This window comes from Gekko japonicus, unplaced genomic scaffold (genome assembly GCF_001447785.1).
Source record: "Gekko japonicus isolate JY-2015 unplaced genomic scaffold, Gekko_japonicus_V1.1 scaffold138, whole genome shotgun sequence".
NCBI classification, from domain to species: Eukaryota; Metazoa; Chordata; class Lepidosauria; order Squamata; family Gekkonidae; genus Gekko; species Gekko japonicus.
Window position 1 is genome coordinate 940,786 of NW_015163096.1, and position 14,425 is coordinate 955,210.

General features: G+C 43.8%; 1 protein-coding gene across 1 annotated transcript in view; it reads right to left on the minus strand.

The window, feature by feature from the left end:
• MTCL1 (microtubule crosslinking factor 1) overlaps positions 1-13,608 on the minus strand; it is a 124,070-nt gene extending 110,462 nt beyond the window's left edge. Inside the window, exons 1-3 of the mRNA XM_015406597.1 lie at positions 13,549-13,608; positions 1,888-2,112; positions 397-558 (exon numbers count right to left, since the gene is read on the minus strand). Of these exons, the coding sequence (XP_015262083.1) occupies positions 397-558; positions 1,888-2,085 (360 nt within the window). The 5' untranslated portion in view covers positions 2,086-2,112; positions 13,549-13,608. The remainder of the gene's footprint in view (positions 1-396; positions 559-1,887; positions 2,113-13,548) is intronic.
• Between the last annotated feature and the right edge of the window lie 817 nt (positions 13,609-14,425).

Genomic DNA, 14,425 nt, shown 5'->3' on the forward strand with positions numbered 1-14,425 from the left:
GTAGGGTTGCCAGCTCTAAGGAGGGAAATACCTGGAGGTTTGGGGGGTGGATTCTGTAGAGGGCCGGGCGACGGAGGCATCGGCCTTCTGAGAACTAGGATGACCGTGGGACAGAACAAATGGCAAGAAGGCAAGGACCCTAGAGCTGTCAAGAAAATCCTGCTGCCTTAAAGGTGAGGAAATAGTGATAGCTCCCAGAACCTACTAAAACCGACCCAAAGAAACGAGGAAGGAATCTAGGCTGGAAAGACACATGAGGAAGAAGCCTTCCAAGTATTTGAACCTTGCCCTTAGGAAGGAACCCTTACATGAGGCAAGGGAAGTATAACCTAGTCCCAATTAACTGGGATCTGTAGTTTTCCTGTGTGTCGGACACAAAAGTGACAGAAAACTCACCCACTTTTTGGTGAAACCAGGATGCCCCTGCTGGGGCATCTCAAGGCACAGATGGCTTGTACTAATGGAGGCCCCCATGAGAGACCTGGGCCTGAAAAACACACTTCCTTGCCTATGGTATCCCATGCCCATGGGAGTGTCTGTGGGTCCTAGCACAGCCATCTGGGAACACAATGTTGCACAATTATACTGTTTAGACACTGGGGACCATGATTGCAATATGTTTTAAAGCATATTCTTGCTTCCTTAAAGAAAGCACAAAGACCTAATTCAAAGGACCAGAAAGGCTCCTGTCAGAATCCTCCTGAGAATGTACCATGTCAGAATGCAGATGGTGAAATGTTCCACTTCATGAAAAAAAAACCCTGCTGGTAAAAAGCTAGCGTATGAGGGAAAGCCTACACATCTTCCTCACATACTAACTTTCCACCGGCATGTAGCTTTTTAGGTGAAACTGATCTTCACATAAAATGTGATTCCCTCCACCTGCATTTCAAAATGGGTTGGTCTAAGGTCTTTATAAGCCCTGAACTAACTATGGGGTAAAAAAGACTAGTTCTTTAGAAAAAACTCTGCTGCATTTTCAGCTGACAGTAGTGCTGCTTTCTATGACCAGCAAAAGCTCCTGTTAGCCTTGGAATCTGACTGTGCCAGACTTCTGTCACAGGCACTCTTTTCTCCACAAATATTTATACATATTTGCAAAGTTCATAGGATTATATTAGTTACTTGCATAAGCAAATTTGAGAGAACACACACATTGGATCCTTCCTCTTGGCTACAGCATATTTTCTTGTCTTACTCTGAACAACAGCCTAGGGAACCCCAATGTTTGCAGGAAAAATCCAGAAAAATGAAACAAAAAGGTGAGCGGACTTTTTAAAAAATCACCCAAACTTTAACTTTCAAGGGGGAAAGGTATGAGACCTTTCAATGCTAGATCACAAGACCTAACCTTCCATTTTGACGATGACGCAGCAACCCCATGAACAGGAGGCAACAGCAGAATGGTGGGGAGGCACTGCTGCCGTGCAGCAAGGAGGAGAAGCTGCCAATACACAATTTAATAACCGTAAAAGTGGTGGGGAAGGGAGGAGGTGGCAAGAAGGGTGACAGAAGTGCTGTTGTCGAGCAAACCAGGTAGGCACAGTGACAGCAGTATTGCAAGCAAGCAGCGGGGTGAGGCAGTGAGGGTAGAGGCTACAGGAAAAGAAAGATGAAGTGGTGGCAAGGGCAAAAGTAGGCTGCCAACTTCAAGTAGGGAAATTCCTGGAGATTTGGGGATGAAGCATGAGGAGGGGTGGTGTTTGGGGAGGGGACAGAACTCAGCCGGTATGTGATGCCATAGAGTCCACACTCCAAAATTACTATTTTCTCCAGTGGATTGATCTCTGTAGTCTGGTCCCCCAACCCCCCACTTGTGGAATTCTATGATCATGCACAGGCTTCCACTGCAGATTGGTGGCTGTTACCCATAAATGCTTCACCCACCTTTAAATCTTGCTCTAAGCTTCTAATTAGCTCCCCATCCACTTGACCCGTTTGTGCAACTTTCAAGCTTTTCTGTTCTGCTTTCCTGAGACGATACTGCAAAATGCGACAGTTCTTGTTTGCACGATCCAGCTCTCGCCGAAGTTCCTGAAGCTGATAAACATCTTCTTCAAGGTAGCTGTCCCGCATCTCTTCCATTTCAGCCCGGAGTTCATCCAGCTCATCCTGCCAAAATCCAAAACACAATTAAATACCACCTGTTGATCTTGACCTTGTAATATATGCACAAGTAATCTGCCATGCACTGTTGTTGAGCAATGTCTACTGTGGATAGAGTTTAAGGAAACTGGTCCACTGAAATAGGGTTGCCAAGTCTTCTTACCTTTGCAGCGGGGGAGCCGTGCTGGGCTCCAGGAGCTCCTCGGCGGTGTGCACTGCCAGCACATCACAGGAAGTGACGTGCTACGTCGCTCACGTTGACGGCGTGGCCCAGATCGTCAGAGGGAAAACCATAGAGTTTTCCTTCCGACGATCTGGGCCATGGCCCCAATGTGAGCAACGTGGCTGTGTCACCTCCGGTGATGCAGCCACGCTGCGCTTCGGGGGGCAGAGTTCTCCCCGGGGTCCGATTCCGTGGCGGTGGAAATCGGGCCTCCAAAGCGGGAGTTTCCCCGCCCCCACTTGGCAGCCCTACACTGAAATGACCTTACAACCAAGGTGAAAAAGCTGCTATTGACTGTAAACTTGAAACTTCAGAAATCACCAGAACAGCAATATATTATCCCTTACTATCATCAATATACACAGCCACTTATATCCAGTGGTTGCTGCATTCATTTCGATTATCACAATAACTATAAACTGATCAAGACTAGGAAAAGTCTCTCTTAGCAGTTCAGATGCTGTTATTTGTTGCTTTCAGCCTAGAACCAACATAAGGACTGCATAACTAACATTTTTAGATTATTTTTGTGTCAGTAGAAGAATAAATTTACACATTCATCTTGGCCATTTTTATATTTTATACTACACTCTAACTCTGAAGAATTTCTGCAACATTAACCTTTAAATGTAAATACAACTAATCCTAAATAGAAAGATCTGTGTCAAAACTGATAGGAGTTCATACTGAGTTGTTACTCCCTCTATTCTTTTACATATCCCAAAACAAAATAAACCGGGAGAACAAAATTAGGCTGCAACTCTCTTTTTATCTTTCAGGCTTCCAGTTCAAAACTATGCTAACTATGATTTCTAAGATTTCAGGTCTCAAGCTGTATTTTAGTTTATTCTATAATACAATAAATTCAATTACTTCTACAACAGAAAGAGACTACAATTCTCTGGAAACTCTACCATTCCCATTAATCTATTCTGTGTATAACTGAATCTCTTGAACTAAACTTTTATATATAAGGCTTCAGGATCTTGATGCACAGGCGATTAAATCTGCTGGGTGGTGGCCTGAGGGATTGCAACTACTCTATTATTAGCCTAGTACTATGTTTAAAAAGAAAACCAGCAATGAACAGAAATAAGAGCTGTACTCTCATAAAAACTTCCAGCAAAGACTGCTGTGTCTTCAGTTCTGCAATTAACTTGCTTCTTGGATAGAACAAAACATATTTTTAAAGCAGAAGAATCTAGCAGTTTAGATTACTGGACTCTGTTTTTTTAAAAAATGAAGGACAATATAAATATATATCAGTGAAATGGGTAGGGATGTTCTTAAATTACATTTCTTTGCCAGTCTGTAGACTAAATCACATAGAAGGGGGGGGACACAGAAGCACCCCCCCCAAATTAAGAATAAATACAGTCTTTGAAATTTTCAAGCTGATTTTGACTACATAACATAGCTGCTATTGACTGCTATGCAGTGCCACCACATTTGTGTGTGTGTGTGTGTGTGTGTGTGTGTAAGAGAGAGAGAGAAAAAAAATGCTAAAGCTGGAGTCAGTGTCCACAACAAAATGCACTTTGGAACCCAACAGAGACACCCCCTCCAAAAATATAAAAAACCCTCTTCATTAAAATCAGTGACAGTGAAAACATCCACACCACATTCATGCAATATGTTAAATGTGGCATGACTGAAAAAGCATGGCATAACTGAAAATTAAGAGTTAACTGGACTGCCAGAAGGGAAAAACAACTGTATGCATGCGGCATACAGTAACAGCTATTAGCTAGGTACAAATACAGAATGGTAACTTTCTCACTTTTGTGGGAATGTCATAATGTACACAGCCTAGGTGCCTTCCTTCTGAGGGGTGTTGTTGCCCTACGAGGCCCCTATTGTGCTTTTATGAACTCATAAGTTATGAAAAACCTGACCTGTGCTAGTTGTGTGCAAAAGGGACTGAACTATAAGGTGACTCCAAAAGATGCCAGCTACAGACACACACTCAGAAGAAGGAAGCCTTCCTGTGAAATGCTGTGCCCATGGATCCTGTATGTCACCCACCCCTTTACTTGCAGTAAAGGTGAACCAGCTCACTAGCCATATACAGCATTGAGCAGCCAGGCAACTGCCAGGCCAGGCCAGAAGACAGGGGACCGAAGCTCCATGAAGAGTCTCCCTCAGTACACGTAGGCAACATGTTTTTCCTCACCTAATACATCACCTAGTCGAAACTGCAGCCAGAAGACAACAAGAGAACAATGCCTCTGGCCAGTGAAGAGTCTCCCTCACTACACGTAGGCAACATGTTTTTCCTCACCTAATACATCACCTAGTTGAAACTGCAGCCAGAAGACAACAAAAGAACAATGCCTCTGGCCAGCACAAGACATAATCCCATCAGGTGCCATTGTTCAAAACTAGTTTCCCATTAGATTCAACATTGCCCACTCCTGAGGACCTTGGACCCCAGCACCAGTCAGCATATTTTTGGGGACGGACTACCAGGAGGTGTGCCAAGAGAGGTGGCTAAGCTTGGCCCACCCCTCAACTCCTAATAAAAGACAGCAGCCAGCACCAGCTTCCTCTCTCTCTCTCTCTCTCTTGCTTGCTTGCACCCTTGCTCTTCCTCTTCCCCTTCCTCTCTCCCTTGACCTCCTCTTACCCTCACCCTAAACTCCTGACTCTTGGTGTGTGCAGCCAAACGTCTCTTCGTGTCTCTGCTGGTTCAAGACACGACCCCCAACCAATGTTCCCTCTAAGCTGTGGAGTCTTGAGAGCAAAAAATCTACTTTGTGAGCTACGGGCATTAAAGTTGTGAGCGAGCGATTTGGCTGCTGCATAAATCAGTTTGCTTTGGAGCCATCCTTCCTGAGCTAAGACAAAAATGTGTGAGCCGGAGGCTAAAAAACTGTGAACTAGCTCACACTAACTCAGCTTAGAGGGAACACTGCCCCCAACCCCTCATTCTTCCTGAGGCTCACTTCATCTTGCCCAGGACAGGTAAAGTATTAAACGAAACATCCAGCTAAAGTGAATGTGCTATTGTCCTCTATCTATATTTCCTAGAAGCTGTATAAGTGTGTGTATGCCTGTGTTATTGTATGCTTGAAATATATTTAGTAAACAAAATCAATTTATACCTACAGCCTCAGCGTCTATCTGGTGGGTCTGGAGGAAACGCAACCCCTGTATAAATAGATGCTGGCCCCCGTATTTGCCTATTGCCTGATTTAAGCTCATAACTCTCCATATTAAATAACGATTCAAGGCAATTTGGCTAACAGTGTTCACTCTCTGATACATTCTCTGGTCTTTATGGACAATACATCTACACTTCCAAACTTTGTATTCTCTTTATGTCTATTCCCATAAAAGCTGAGCCCCAAAGAAACTGAAGCCAGGAACTCTAACCCTCTGCATTCCTTTTATCTACACTTCTGGCTCTGCATTCTAAAAATCTGGAAGAATAATTTGTATACGTCTCCCAATCACAAGACCTGTGGGAGGAGGTCTATTACCATAGCTTTTGTACAACAGTCAAAAAAGCAATGCCTGATGACCCCAGTTACAAGCCAATAAAACACCAATTTAATGCTAAATCAGTGGCAACGAATTTGGACTCCTACAGTAACTCTAATGAGGAAGACATGCTATAGACAGGAAGAATTTTTAACTTTGGCAGTAGGTACATGTGGTTGCTCAGCATCACTGCAAACAAACAGAAAGTGAAAACAGATCACTTGTATTTACGTTCTTACAGTAGAGTTCTGACTTTTGGGGACCTATGTTTGGAAATGTTGTCACAACAGTTCACTCACACACATTCTTCATAGAGTGTGGTATCTATAATACCAAGACCACCAAAAGATCTCACCCCAAGAAACAAATTACAAGTTAAATCTTACAAAACTTAGCCCATACAAACTGAGAGAAGAGTGAAGGGAGTGACCATATCATGCTAATGTGCTTACTGCATGGAAAGGGTTCCCATAAACCCAATAAAATATACCCAGGCTGTGGTCACACACACACAATAATCCACTTTCAATACACTTTCAGTGTACTTTACAACTGGATTTTACTGTGTGAACTGGCAAAATCCAATTTGAAAGTGGATTGAAAGTGGATTATTTAGTGTGTGTGATCGCAGCCCCATTCTCCTTTCCCTTCCATACCTGGCTCCAAACTACTTATGACAGAAATCTTCATTTTGATCCTGTGGCACTTTTGCTGGTGGAGAGAAAGGTATTTTTTGATGATTCTCCTTCTCATGCCCAACTCAGTTCTTGAGAGTGCCCTGAACTCAGGGTTGGGAGGGGGGCACTGCAGCAGGAAAACTTTATTCCTCAGGATGAGCCATGCTTATGGTACTCCAAAAAAGCTTTTAAATGCCCAAGTCAGGCATTTTAAAACATTGTTAAAACATAACAGTCTATTTTGATGCAGAAGACACTATTCACTTCTGCTATTTAAGTGATTTTACAGGGTTAGTCTAAAATCTGATGAGCCAGAGAAAAACTTTTTAAAAACATGTAAATCATTCAAGTTACAGGCCAATTTACGGCCATTCTCAAAAGATGGACATCATATCATGATGTGTTCCAACTACAAAAAATGATTAGATATGTTATTTGTTCATTCTGTAACGCTGTTTATACACAATGAAACACTCTGTAAGACTATGTATTTTAATATAAACAAGCAAGCAGGCCTTTTGTAGTATCCATGCGTTTCCAAATTGTACACAGTTTTTAAACAGCTGGAGCAGTCATCTGTCCAAAGATAATTAATATGATCCATTGAGAGCTACAGATGGAAATCACTATTTGTTACATTATACAAACAATGCTCTCTAGTTCCCCTGGACAATGCAGTGTTTCAGCAGAGCCACAGCTGTGGCTAATGAGACACATGGACCCATAGCCATTGTTCACCAAAGTCATCTTTCATTCTAGCAGCTGACTACTCCAGCACCTGCGAACTGTACACATTATTTTGACACCTAAGGTTAGATGAAATCTCCATGATTAGGTGTAAAATAAAGGGCTCCCCCATAAACAATAAGCTTCACTAACATCCCATATATCTTAAAAATAAACAAACAAAAAATTAATCCCAGCACCTTGGCCATTATTGTCTTGCAGAGATCCTAAAGTATAACAATAAATAAATAACTGAAGTAGTTTTAGACAGAGTTATTTGAGAGGGAATTCTTGCCTGGATTTGGTTTTCATTTTGAATAAATTTTAAATTGAGGCATCTGAGATTAACATCAGCTATACAATCTGTGCAGACATGGCACTGGAGAAAACTGTACTAGATACATATGTTTTCCCACTACAACTTTCTGTTTCACAAAAATATCTTTAGACAAGCATCTGGTATCACACTAAAGTCTGGAATTGTCAATGGTCCAGTGCCAATGTTTATACTTCCTTTAGCAAGATACCCTTTCCAGATGACAGGGTAGAGTGAATGCACATCAGGACAAATGGAATTACACTTGACACACCCTACCCCCAAACCTGTGCAAATTCATTTGAAGATATGCATAAAAAACCCAGAGTAGTAAATGAGTAAGGCTCTTTCCCTGTGACCTGGAACCCTATTTTTCTATGGTTTCTGATTGTGTTGCAAGAACCTTGTGTGTGTACCTTTGTACAAATTTCTATGTATACCTTTAAATGAACATAGGTAGGTTGGAGGAAGATCAGGATCCTACACACATGCACACACCCATTTTGCTCTGCTGACCCAATCATTTATCCTTCCCTGGCAATTCCTCACGCCCCCCAATTTGTTATTCCTATCAGGAAATGTTAAAAAACCCAGTCACCATTCCACCTGATGCTTGTTACCCCCAGATATTTTGCTGAGAGCTTGTTCTGAGGGCAAAATGTCCCAGGCACAGAAGTGTAGTTAGGAACAAAGCTTTCACTGACCGCAGTAGCTAGACTGCCATTTTTGGCAAGCTGAACATGGGCCAAATTATATGTGACATTTGTTCTTCACGTGTTTGCCCAAATCATGTCTAAAAACAGGTGTGTGAGGTCTAATTTTTTCCAATAAAATGAATGTTTGGATGAAAATAATCCTACCCTCCCAACAACCCTTCCTTATCTTGCCATTCTCCCTCACTTGAAGCACCTATCTCCCAGCCTTGGTCCACTACTAGAAGTCAACTGGACTGTAAAGACGACAATTTAAAACAATGGAATGTGGTGATGTAAGGTGGGGTTGAATTCTGCTCCCTACATCTGCAAATCCCATTCCTACTTAACACAGCAAATAACGGTTGTCTCCATCAGAATGACTCCCAGGGATGCAGTGCCACCTCTATAAATAACCACCTCAACTTCTATACTTGTTATTAAGAAGAATCTCCTCTCCACCCCTCAAGATTTACCTACATTCAAACAATTTTGGACCCATTCTAATGGCCCTCTTCTGCTCACCAAACCCTGGGGGAAGCAAGTAAAACGACTAATTGAAGCTTCTGTTAATCTTATACCCAAAATATTATATTCATAAGGCAAATCAAATGATACAGTATCTGCAGTTGCCCCTTCAGCTTAGTTTCTCTTATTTATAGATCTTCTGAATGTGGCCTCACTCCTGTGCCAAAAGATGATACCGTAAATACAAATCCCTATAAGTTCTAGCACATAAAAACCCAATAGCAATCTGAATAGTGAGATGACTTGATGGATGGAAAGATTACCAATACCATTCTTTGTTGTGGCTATTCTTGCTTTTTTGGGTCTGCTTAAAATATTTAACTATTAATATGTTTTGGTATAGTACAAATATACATGCTAAAAAGTTTCCCCACCAGATTTGGAGAGGGAGAAATCTTCCTTTAACTCAGCAAGCCAAAACAGAATGGTTTTCTACTTATTCTTCACTGCCATATTTTCTTCATATCAAGGCCACAAAACTAAATGCTTTAGGAGGCAGAATCTTCGCAAAGCCAGAAGTTCTGCTATAGAATACTTTTAATTCAGAACAGTCCTTAATTGCTGGGCAGTAGCATTCACTTCGTGCCATTCAACATCTTTGTTTGCAACCCTGTACTCCTTCAAACCTAGCACCCATATTCTGCTGAGCACACAACAGTGACAATGGGGGTAAGCTTTAAATGAGTGTTGCATCAGTAGTGGGGTGAATGGTCCTTGAGGAGCATGTGTCTTATCTTCTCCGCAACCTAGAGCACGCTTACTGGGAGTAAATCCTATTTAATTAATTGAGATTGACTTCCAAGTGAACATCAATAAAGGAGTGAGCTGTGTATGAGAGTCTGTATGCATGGACAAACAAATACGTCTGAAACAATTTTCTCTCTTCATATTAAGCCCAAACATCTGTAGCACAGCACAGTGCAGTGGCTAGATGGAGCTATGAATTAAAGAAGTCCCCAGACCAATGCTCCCTCTAAGCTGTGGAGTCTTGAGAGCGAAAATTCTACTTTGTGAGCTACTGGCATTAAAGTTGTGAGTGAGTGATTTGGCTACTGCATAAATTAGTTTGCTCTGGAGCCATCCTTCCTGAGCTAAGACAAAAATGTGTGAGCCGTAGGCTAAAAAACTGTGAGCTAGCTCACACTAACTCAACTTAGAGGGAACATTGCAGACTAAGCTTCATCTGTGACATGAACTCACTAGGTGCCAGTAGACAAGTCTCTCTCAGTTCCCCCACCACATTTGATCTGCAATATCATAATCTCAACCTACCTTAAATGGTTTATGTCAAATGCTTGAAAACAATTGGGAATACTGTACGAATACTAAGAATTGAATTGAAATTGTCAAATTCCTGCACAATACTGCTGATATCTCAGAGTATGAGAAATTTCTTGTGCCATGCACTCAGAATGTGGTGACAGCTCATTAGTCACATGAGATGGAAGCTGTACCCATATCTGCTGTTTAATGGAAGTTTAAAGACCTGTTGTCTGCCTTGTCTTGCCTGAGAGCAGAATCATCATGCTTTCTATACCAGGACAGCTTTCAGGTACATGAGGCATAAAGTTAAACATATTGGCAAGCAGAATATAATTAGGTACACAGCTGCAATATTCACTTAGCCTAGTCTAGCATTTACTCTTATCCCATCCTGTTTCTTATCCCTGAAGTTCCTCCCACAGGACTTTCCAAGGAACTTCCCACATAATCAGGCTTTGTGCAATAAATGCACCTTTGGTCCCCATTTATTATTCACAGCCACCGTGTCTTCACTGAAGACTAGAGGCTATATTTCTCTTGCAGTGTATTTTCTCACTCTGCCAGCCCTCAAGCTACAATGTTCAGTCCCTGCGAAAATGCTATACATCTCGCCCAAATGTATTTGTTGCTTGCACAGTCCAATTAGAAACTGTTTGTGATAAATCGAATTGTGATGCTGCACAAACTCCCACCCCACATGCCCACACTATTTTTTGACTCTTTTAAAATTCCCTGTTTTAATTTATTAGTATTATTTGGAAGCTCCTACGTCAGTGGTTCTCAACCTGTGGGTCGTGACCGCTTTGGGGGTTGAACAACCCTTTCACAGGGGTTGCCTAAGACCATCGGAAAATTTGTAACAATGAAAATACATCCTGCATATCAGATATTTACATTACGATTCATAACAGTAGCAAAATTACAGTTATGAAGTAGCAACAAAAATCATTTGATGATTGGGGGTCACCACAACATGAGGAACTGTATTAAAGGGTCATGGCATTAGGAAGGCTGAGAACCACTGTCCTACATAGAGCAGCTCCATCCCAGGAATAATCACCCAGCAAAAACATAAAAAATTAGGCTACACATTTGTGTGAACACATAAATACATCAAGTATTTAAAGTATTTTTATTCTTCTAAAAAAGGAAATAACTGTTTGATCTGCGGACACCTAGCCTACTTTTTAAAGGGGGTATATGTATACACATGCAAACTCCTGAACAGTTATTCCCTCCTCCCACAAGATATATCACACTACTATTACTGAAAACGAACATAAGAACCACTGTGCAAAGATTCAAGTGCAGCTGAGGCCTATACTTTTAACTGCTTGTACCTGCAGAGCTCTCTGGTATGGCTCTTGTGCTTTCAACTGCTGCAGTTGGATGTTTTGCTTATAACTTCTGCCTGCCACTCAGCATATTCAGAAAGGCCTTTAGGTATTCATCTGTAATCGTTCACCTGCCATGTTTGTCATGGACAAATAGTATTTTATATGCAATATATACATGGCATCAGTACCAGCTGTTGAAACTTGGCTCCTTATTGTTCACAATAACTCACAGTACCTTCTATTCTGTGTATATAATTTGTTTTTGCTACAAAAATTAATAAAACGAGTTTATGGAGATGAGCAGACGGTTTTATTCTATAGCAGCCACAAAATTCATAAGAGACAATTTAAATATTCCCCTGGTATCCAGCTTTCTTCAATCTTAAAATACTTTTTAGTATGCTGGCGTTGTAACCGTTCAGCCTGCATAACTCAGGCTTTTGTTGAGAAATAAGGGCAAAAATATGTATAATCTTATCTACCATATTCGCAGTGCTGCTTTGTGGGAGTTCTTTGAACCATTCAGAGATCAAACACCAACATACTTGTACTATGTGGTCACATCTCTTTAACAAGTTTTAATGAATTTAAGAAGTATAAAAATTTAAAAAGTAACACTCAGAGGCTATTCAGTCCCAAGTTTTGGTCATTTGAACTTAAATTCCACTGAAGTTGACAGGGCTTACATCTAAGTAAATGAGATTAGGAAAGAGGTCCAAGCTCCAATACAGGAGTAAGAAACTTTTAAGAAACAGCAAAATCAAACGTTAAATTAAGTTGTCTTAATATTTATTTATATCTGCAACACAATAAACTTCAGTGGCTTACAATTAAAACAGTAAAACACCAGTATATAAAACTGCCCCTCACTAACCCCAATAAAACATTCAAAATTAATTATTAATTTGTATCTGGACTGCAACACATTGGTTCAGACTTTAATGCTATGCCTACAGGAGAGTTAGTCTCACTGAGCACAGAGGGGTTCTCCCCTGAATAAGCATGCACAGGGCTGGGCTGACCAAGTTTCTTCCCATCCACTTTCTACTAAAATAAACTCTTCCCAAGTTTTAACTTTCAACACTGTGTTATTAGCACCATATTTCCCCAAAGATTTAATGCTGACAATGGTTCAGAGTGGGCTAGAGATCATACTATTATGCAAAAGACCCACCAAAGAATGTTTGGAGAGACAGAGGATATTAACCATTCCTAACCCATCCTTGGACAATATCCAAGTATCAGCTGCTGCTTTCATCATTTTCATTCTCATATCTGTGGAGCCAACCCTGGCATTTTCCCTCTCAACCCTTTGCTCACATGAGCATTTTAATGTCTCTCTTTTGCAGAATTATAGTGCTTGCTTTCTACTATATGAATCTGCATAACACATAAGGAGGAACTCCAAGTAAATTTGCCTCCTGAATGTAAGAAACAGGAGTCTACTGTACTTCTATTAATCTCAGAAAAGTGTTCTTAGGGCTGCCCTGCAAAACAAACAAGCAAACTACTCAGGAAAATGAAATAGTTTTCTACAACTGTGAAGATTTTTTGTCTACTTGTCTCAAACGGAACCTTTCTTTACCACAGACTTTCTGGGACCAGTGTTCCCTCTAAGCTGAGTTAGCGTGAGCTAGCTTACAGTCTTTTAGCCTCCAGCTCACACATTTTTGTCTCAGCTCAGGAAGGAGGGCTCCAGAGCAAACGAGTTTATGCAGTAGCCAAAGGACTCGCTCACAACTTTATTGCCAGTAACTCACAAGACTCCACAGCTTAGAGGAAGCATTGTCTGAGACCACCAACTCCCACTCTCTGAGCTCTGAAGAAATGGTGGGATGGACAAGTGTTCGGGGGGGGGGAAGAGATGTGTTTGTGCATTCTCTCTCAAGTAACTACTTGCCCCCCTGTGCCAGGACACTTGGCAATGGCATCCACCATGCTTCGCTGGTCTTCAACTGCAACTGGCTAGAAGCTTTCGAGCCCCCTCGCTCCAAGAAGCAGGCCATGGGCGCAGAGTACAAATAAATCTCTGAAGACTCCAGCAGCCCCTACAACACAGCTGGGCAGGTGGAGGGAGGAGACAGACGTTGGCGCTGAGTTCTGAAAAGTTACCTCCCGCAGGGGAGGCGCCCGCCCGCCGCCCTCAGGCCCAGACACCTCCCTCCCTCGCTCCCTCTCCCGGTTTCCCGCTCTTTACCTTGAGGTAATCGTTCTCCGAGCGCAGCTCTTCTATCTCCCTCAGCAGCTCCTCCTCGTCCACCAGCTGCCTCTCGCAGGGGAGGTCCGGGGGGGCTTTGCCGCCCAGCCTCACGCTTCCTGCCGGCGGGGCGCTTTTGGCGGGCGCTTTCTCCAGGGCTCTCCCCGGGGACTGAGGCGGCTCTCCTCTGGCTCTCAGGGGAACCGGCGAGACAGGTGGCGCTGCGGCCCCTTTGGTCGATGCGTCCGCGGAGGGCAAAGCATGTTGGGGGCCGCCGCCGCCTGGGTCCGGCGGGGGGGGGGGTGGCGGCGGCGGGTCCCGTTCGCGGTCGCTGGAGCCGGTGCCAGACTCGGCGTCGCTGCTGGCGGCCTGGGCCAGCCTCTGCTCATCCGAGAGCGGCTCCGAGGGGCAGTCGGACAGGTCGGAGCTGCTGTCCGTGTGGCTGATCCTGGCGGCGGGGCCGGGGCCCAGCGCGGCGGCGGCGGCGGCGGGGGCCAAGGAGCCCGGCTGGGCCAAGGGAGGGCATCGCCTCGCTTTCCTGCCCTTGCCCCCCGCCGCCGGGTGGCCCGGCTCGCCTCCGGGCTGCCTCCCGCCGCCGGCCTTGCCGCCTGGCTGCTCCTGGGCCCGGGCCGCCTTCTTGCTCGAGAGGGCGCTTTTGGCGCTGCCCGCTCTGCCCGGCGAGCCGGCGGCCGGACCAGACGCCGACGCCGCTGCCGCCTTGGCGCCCTGCGTGCAGCTGCGCCGGGAGAGGCGGCTCTGAGTGGCCAGGAGCCCCGGCGACTGCGGGCGGACGGCCCCCGGCTGGTGCTGGTGCTGGTGCTGCGCCTTGCCCGGCAGGCTGGGCGACTTGGGAGGCGCCGGCGGGGGCTTGGCGGAG